General features: G+C 48.3%; 1 protein-coding gene across 1 annotated transcript; it reads right to left on the bottom strand.

The window, feature by feature from the left end:
• Positions 1-677: 677 nt before the first annotated feature.
• On the bottom strand, positions 678-2,164 carry LOC149393498 (uncharacterized). Its single transcript, XM_089616897.1, has one exon. The coding sequence runs from the start codon at positions 2,074-2,076 to the stop codon at positions 1,012-1,014; it is 1,065 nt and encodes a 354-aa protein (XP_089473023.1). The 5' UTR covers positions 2,077-2,164; the 3' UTR covers positions 678-1,011.
• Positions 2,165-7,988: the final 5,824 nt, after the last annotated feature.

Here is a 7,988-nt window from a genome sequence, read left to right as displayed (position 1 = left end):
TAATAAGATAATTGGATATCATTTTAAATCATTTTCCGGAATCTGGATATAATGGACTAACTAATAGCAATCGGTACGTCTATTATTAGTCTTTTTAGAATTCACTCCACCAGTCTTAATATATTATAAGGACCCGTTAAACGACTTCGGTCAACTGTGCGTGGTTCATTGGGCAAGACAAAACTTTATTATTGGACTATTTATAATTTGTTCGTCGCTTCGCACTAGTAGACTATTTATTGGACTATTTACAGTTTATTTATTTTATTTTCACTTGTTTTTGGTAAATGATAATTTTGTTTAAAAAATTCAGTATAATTTTTTAAATTAATTTTTAATGGATGATGTAGCTAAATAGTCAATTTAAAGTTATGAATTTGCAAAATAACCAAAGTTTATCTTAATTGAGTGAAATAGCCAAAATGTGGAGCAAGTTGATATCAAAAAAAATTTTGAACCAAGATTATTATTTTTTAAAGTGATAAATTGTTTATAATAATCTTCAAAAAATATAATCTTGACTGTCAAAAAAATTTTGAAAACGTAAATTTGGCTAGTTTGCTGAAAGGTTATTTTGTACAATTTTTCCATTTTTAATTTACTTACCGGACACGTCCATAGAAAGAAAATGAATGAAATGTTCTATTGCACATGGTGATTTTATATTGTGAAAACTGTTATATTTAGGCGGAAGTTCACTTTCATATTATTATGAATATAAACAGATCATTGTATCATAAAAACATACGTTACTCTTGGTATTAATCACTTGAACAAAACACAAAACAAGAAAAGGAAAAAAAAAAAAAAAAAAGCTTAAATTGCAGCGACAATGGAAAAGAGCAAAACATGAAAAAGCACAATAGTAGTATAGTTGTGGTATAGTGGAACTTGCATGTTTTCCATGCACGCTCATGAGTCTCGCACACGACTCTTATTTTCCACAGACTAAAACTAGTCAATACTCACAATTCTCTTATCATCCTGATGAGGATATATGGCTGCAGGCTCTTAGTACGGCCCAGACGGAGGCTTGTTGTAAGAAGGTGGCGACTTTCCGTACGGAGGATGTGGCCCGTAAATGGGGGGCTTCTCGACCGGGGGCTTGTAAACCGGGGGCTTCTCGACTGGTGGCTTGTAAACCGGGGGCTTCTCCACCGGAGGCTTGTAAACTGGAGGCTTCTCAACTGGGGGTTTGTAAACCGGAGGCTTATAAACGGGTGGCTTCTCAACCGGAGGCTTGTAAACTGGAGGCTTCTCAACCGGGGGCTTGTAAACGGGCGGCTTCACTGGGGGCTTGTAAACCGGTGGCTTCTCAGCGGGAGGCTTGTAAACTGGAGGCTTCTCAACCGGGGGCTTGTAAACTGGTGGCTTCACTGGGGGCTTGTAAACGGGAGGCTTCTCAACCGGGGGCTTGTAAACTGGAGGCTTCACTGGGGGCTTGTAAACGGGTGGCTTCTCAACTGGGGGCTTGTAAACCGGTGGCTTCACTGGGGGTTTGTAAACCGGTGGCTTCACTGGGGGTTTGTAAACGGGTGGCTTCTCGACTGGGGGCTTGTAAACTGGTGGTTTCACTGGGGGCTTGTAAACGGGTGGCTTCTCGACTGGGGGCTTGTAAACTGGAGGCTTCACTGGGGGCTTGTAAACGGGTGGCTTCTCCACCGGAGGCTTGTAAACTGGAGGCTTCACTGGGGGCTTGTAAACGGGTGGCTTCTCAACCGGGGGCTTGTAAACCGGTGGTTTCACTGGGGGCTTGTAAACCGGGGGCTTTTCCACCGGGGGCTTGTAAACCGGTGGTTTCTCAACTGGGGGCTTGTAAACCGGTGGCTTCACTGGGGGCTTGTAAACCGGTGGCTTTTCCACTGGGGGCTTGTAAACTGGTGGCTTCTCTACCGGGGGCTTGTAAGCGGGGGGCTTTTCGACCGGGGGCTTGTAAACTGGCGGTTTTTCAACCGGAGGTTCATACTTTGGTGGGGGTTGGTAGTATCCACTATTGGCTAGGGTTTGAGTGGCGAGGAATGCCACTCCAAGAAACAGCATACTAAGAAAGTGAAGGTTCGACATTTTGCCGATCATGGGACTATATGGTGTTGGATTAGTTTGGTGAAGATAAATGTGGAAGGGTAAGGTCTATTTATACTAGTTTCTCCAAGACGCTTTCCTTTTCTGCTGTCAAACTACCTACCCCTTGAAATACAAATTTCCATTACTCGATCGGTTTTGTTTGCTGTGATGTGAGATGAGTTTGTAGGTGAATTTGGGTCCCACTAGAGTTGAAAACTAAGGCCTTTAGCCGTCGGTCTTTTGTTTTTATGTGAGCTTAATTGATTATCTTTTTTTTTTTTTTTTTTTTTTTTTTTTTTTTTTTTTTTATCAAAGATCTGATGTGCCAAATACATTTGATATCTCTGATATATGTTACAGGTACCTATTAAATTTACTAGGGAGTTCTAGTCTCGTCCTAGTTTGTGTAGGTACCTATTAAATCTGATATATTAATATAAATGGTAAACATATAGTCACACTTCTTCTAATTATATCTTAATATATTTTCACCTTTTTTTTTCAAATTATAGAAGCCAGTTTAAGGTGCCTAAATTGGGAGTAATTTTATTTTATAGTTATTTTTGTTGGTGTTTAAGTTTCACATTGTACAGGCTTCCGTAAGATCATCTCCAACCCACCATTCATTTAAGTGGGATTGGACATAATTTGGGATGGGATTGCTCCGATCCACCCCAAATTTTACCCCAAATTTGATGTTGATAAATAGTCAACCCCAAATTTCAGTTGAAACTATTCATCCACCATAAATTTGGGGTGGAACTATTTGTAATTACAAATCCATCCACAAAAAAATTAATTTGTAATTTAGACCCTAATTTAAATAATTTATACAAAAAAATACATATTATTAATTAAAAAAAGAGAGTAAATAATATGACATTGATAATAATACATAACATTAATTAAGCACAATACAACCAAAATAATATTTGTTTTTATTAGTTAATTTTTATATTTTAATATTGTAATATTAACATAATATTTAATCTAAATATAAATATATATATATATATATATATATATAAATTATGTTAATATTATTGACATAGAAAAATAAATTAATGTTTAATAAGATTGATATTGCCATAACATATTAATAGATGGGTTAATATGAAATTAATATAAAGTAATAATTGTTGTCGCTCGTTTTTGTACAACTATTTAGGAGCCCCAAACGGTTCGACCCAAGGCCGGACCAAGTGGTTGTTTTCGGGCTCGAGCGTCTTGAACTCGGTATCCCGAGTTCTCCCTAGCTGTGGATGGTGTTTGCCTCGTCCGTCGTTGTGCCTGCAAGAGAAGGAAACGATGAACTGCAAAGTAGAAACAGAGGGGGTGCCTCTGTTTACCTCTCCGACGTTCAACATTAGGAGGATTGAGGTCGAGTATAGAGAGTTTAGTGTTTAAAGGGTCGACGCTTGAGAGAAACGAGTGAAGTATAAGTTCGACAACGTTTCAGTACTTAATTTCGGATTACCTGACTTGAGGGGTCGAGCCTCGTATTTATAGGCGACCAAGGAGTGTTTGGAGGCTCCTTGGCCGTGTGAAAACCATGGTCGGCCATTGGCCGAGCATGGCTTGAGCCGGCCAGGTGTAAGTCATGGTCGCAATCGGTCGGGGTAAGGCCCAGGATCGGCCATGCACCGAGGGAAGGCCCAGGGCCGGCCAATGGCCGGGTTAGGCCCTTGGGACGGCCAACGGCCGAGGCAAGCCCTCGGACTGGCCGTAACCGCTCTCGTCTTCGCTTCACCGAGTCGGTACGGGCCGGTAACATTAGCCCCCGAGTTTATCACCGAGTGTAATCCATGGGGTAAACTCAAGGTCCTCTGCCACCGCCGGCCTGTTGGAGCATCTTGTCGCAAAGAGGTACATTTTTAATTATTTTTTATTCGTTTCGGTTTCCATATTCGATGTTTCTGTCTCATTACACGTGCGAATAGACCCCACCAACCACTTGTCGACGTGTGGGACCGTTGAGGATGACCTCCTTACTCTACTTAGAGACCCCCATGTGGATCTAGAGGACTTTGGGGCTCGGTTCTCACTCCCTTCAACCGACCACGACACATCATACCCGGCTCTTCCCAACACAGGAACGACAAGGATGACTAAGGATGACTTCTCTTCAATAGACGCGTGGCTGACCAGCGAGGTAGGGGCCTCGCGCTGCCTGGAGGATGCCGACCTGGCCGAGCCATGCGCCGGGGAGGCCGGGAACTGTCGACGCGGGACCAACCCGGTTGATGGACGCACCGGGGGTGCCACACGCGCAGGTGAGGCCAACTGAGGCGGCGCAAGTGAGTTGCGCGGCCCGGTTGAGGCCGCCTCTAGCGAGATCGGCACCAGGGGATGCGTGCCGGCCATGGGCAGCGCCGTCTGGGCTGGCGCCGGCATCGGAGGAGACCCCCTCAAGCCGGGAGGGGGTGTTTGGCTACTTGCGGGTGGCTCCGGAAAAACGTGCGGCCCGTGTGAGGCCGTTCTCAGCGAGTCGGACGCCGGGGGAAGTCCGCCGGCCTTGGGAAACGTCGACTGGGCCGGTCCTTGCGTCAGCGAGGACCCCACCCTACTGGGTGGGGCTGTTTTGGCTGCTCGTGGACAGCGCTGGCGCCGGACGACACCGTCTAGGGAGGAGCCGGCATCGGGCAAGAGGCGCGCCGGCCAAGGGGCGGCAGCCTGCCCGGCCCCTGTGCCAACCCTAGGCGCAGGCGGGCTGGGCCCATGCGAGGGGGACCATGTCGGCCAAGTGTTGGGCCGGGCCCTTGGGCCTGACGCGAACAAGGAGGGAGCCCGGCCGACCAAAGGTCAAGTGGGTGCGATGAGGGCCCGCCCGAGCCAGGCCCGCATGGGGACGGTCTGACCGGCCAGGAACCGAGCCGGGCCAGGCGTGCCAGGGCCTCGGCCTCGATGTTCGCCTCGCGGGGAACATGGACTATCTCAAACCACGACAGAGCTTCCAGATTCTTATGCGTCTTGGAAAAGTATGTGATCATACTTGGCTCCTTGGCTGCGTAGTCGCCCTTCACCTGGTTCACATCAGTTGCGAGTCGCAGTTCATGCGCAGGTTTCGAATTTCCAGCTTGTTTGCCAACTCCAAGCCAATGATCAGAGCTTTGTACTCTGCCTCATTGTTGGAGGCCTGGAATTTCAATCATAAAACGCACCTCAATTTATCCCTATCCGTGTTTGATGCGCCATCCACGTGCAGGTCCCAGACCGGCCCTATCGGGTCATTGGTCCTTTTGTTCGTCAACCCGTCATGGTCGTTCTCCTTGTCTTCCTTGTCTTCATTCGTTGGGGGTGTGCATGTGAATTCCGCCACAAAGTCGGCGGGGATTTGACCTTTGATGGCGGTTCTCGGTTGAAACTCGACCCTATACTCCCCTAGCTCTTGAGACCATAGGGCCATTCGTGACGAGGCCCATTTTTGTACAGCCTTTCGATAGGGTGTCTCCTGCGCACCGTGATAGGATGTGCTTGAAAGTAGGGGCGTCGTTTTCTCGCGCTCATGACGAGGGCGAGGGAAAATCTTTCAATTTCTAGGTATCGAGTCTCGGCTATGAGGAGCGCCTTGCTAATGTAGTACACTGACCATTGGACCTTGTCTTCCTCACGTATCAGGATCGCACTCACGGCCCTGTCGGAAACCGCGAGATAGACGTACAAGGTCTCACCGTCCTTAGGTTTTGCGAGGAACAGAGGGGAGCTGAAGTAGGTCTACATTTCGCGGAATGCCTTCTCGCACTCCACCGTCCACACGAATCCATCGATCTTTTTCAATGCCTTGAAGAACGGTTGGCATCTGTCGGTGGCCTTTGAGACGAATCGCGTCACGGCGGCGATTCTTCCTGTCAAACTCTGTACTTCTTTAACGTTTTGTGGCGACCTCATTTCCAAGATCGCCTTGATTTTTTTGAGATTAGCCTCGATCCCACGGTGGTTCACCATGTAGCCTAAGAATTTCCCGGACTCAACCTCAAAAGCGCACTTGTTGGGGTTGAGCTTCATTTTGTAACGCCCCAGGATTGTGAACATCTCCCTGAGGTCTCGGACGTGGTCGTGGGCCTTGAGACTTTTGACTAGCATGTCGTCTACGTAGACGTCCATTGTGTTTCCAGTCTGGCTAGCGAACATTCGATTTACCAGCCTTTGAAATGTAGCACCCGCGTTATTGACGCCAAAGGCCATGACCTTGTAACAGTAGAGTCTGCGGTTCGTGACAAAGGTTGTTTTGATCTGATCCGGCCCGTGCATACGGATCTGATTGTACCCTAAATAGGCGTTTCTGAAGCTTAGCAGCTCATGGCCCGCTGTAGCATCTACGAGTTGTTCGATCCTCGGGAGAGGGAAGCTATCCTTTGGGTAGGCTTTGTTGAGATCCTTGTAGTTGATGCAGATCCGACACTTCCCGTTTGGCTTCTTTACCATTACGACATTGGACAGCCACTTGGGGTGTTCCGCCTCCATTATGAAGTTGGCAGCGAGAAGTTTGTCAACCTCCTCTCCAATGACCTGGTATCTCTCCACGTTGAATGCCCGTCTCGGTTGGACGCGTTCGATCACCCTCTTGTCTACGTTGAGGCGGTGGACCATTATTTCGGGGTCGATCCCCGACATGTCGGCGTGTGTCCACGCGAAGACGTCCTTGAACTCGCGGAGGAAGGCCGCAAGTTGGAGTCGGATCTCGGTCGGGAGCTGGGCGCCTACCTTGACTACTTGGTCCGGCTTGGCGCCGTCCAGCACGATGGGAACAAGGTCATCCGGTGTCTCCACCTTCTGACGCTCGACATCATCCCTTTGGTCCAATTCCCCAAAGGTGCCTCCTTCCTCAATCTTCCATGGGAATTTGTCTCCAATCTGGAAGACGGTACTCACCATCTTCCCCTTCATCTTACAATCCACCCTCTGAATGTACCACATTTTCACCATCGATTGGTCTCCCAACATTATGGCGATTCCCTTCTCAGTCGGGAATTTCATCATCAAATTATAGGTGGAAGTTATGGCCTTTAGTCGATTGAGAGTCGGGCGATCTATGATGATGTTGTAGGCGGAAGGTTGATCCACAACCAGGAATGACACGATGCGAGTGACCTCGATTCCCCCAGGAGTCCCGAAGGTGACAGGGAGGTCGATGGTACCCTTCGTCATCACCCTCTCCCCGGAGAAGCCGAAGAGCGGGGTCCAGATCGGGGTCGGTCTCAGCCCGCTCAGCTTCATCCTGTCCAGAGCCGATTTGATGATGATGTCGGCTGAGCTGCCGTTGTCAGTCAGGATTCTCCGGACGAGGTTGTTAGCGACTGGCGCTGAGATGACTATCACGTCATTGTGCGGGTGTAGCACTCGCACCGCCTCTTGGTTGGTGAAGAACATGGACTCAAAGAGGGTCGAAGGTGGAACCTCGTATGTGTGGTTGATGTGAGTATCTCCCCCTGAGAGACTTCCCGCACGTACTTCTTCCTCTGTGTGCTTGAGTCCCCAAGCTCGGGTCCTCTCATAATCGAGCCCGCAACGTGCATTTATGGGCTTTCTGGTTCATTGTTTGTTGTTCGGTCTATAACGGTTACCATTGTCTAACCTTTCTTTTCTTGCCGCGGGCGTTCTCTGCCTGTCGTGGCCGTCCCGATTGTTCCGAGGATGTATTCCTTCAGTTTCCCGTCTTGGATGAGGGCTTCGATCTGACGCTTATGGTAGCACTCGGATGTTAGGTGCCCATGGTCTTGGTGGTATTTGGAAAACTTTCTTCGATCCCTCTTCGCAGGATCCTTCGTCAGAGGAGCGGGACTTCCGAGCTTGTCACGGTGCAAAGCCAGGATCCCCTCTTGCGGGGTGTTGAGAGGGGTGAATGCTGAGAACTTTCAGAAGCCGTCGACATGCGAGGGCCTTGGCCCGGGGAGTTAGGGGTCTGGCCTCCCTTATTCCTCCTC

Source organism: Urtica dioica, chromosome 6, assembly GCF_054948205.1.
Source record: "Urtica dioica subsp. dioica isolate 48M chromosome 6, U.dioica_male_clone48M_v1_H2, whole genome shotgun sequence".
Classification (NCBI taxonomy): Eukaryota; Viridiplantae; Streptophyta; class Magnoliopsida; order Rosales; family Urticaceae; genus Urtica; species Urtica dioica.
Note: the sequence above shows the minus strand (reverse complement) of the source record. Positions and strands in the feature narration are given on the sequence as shown.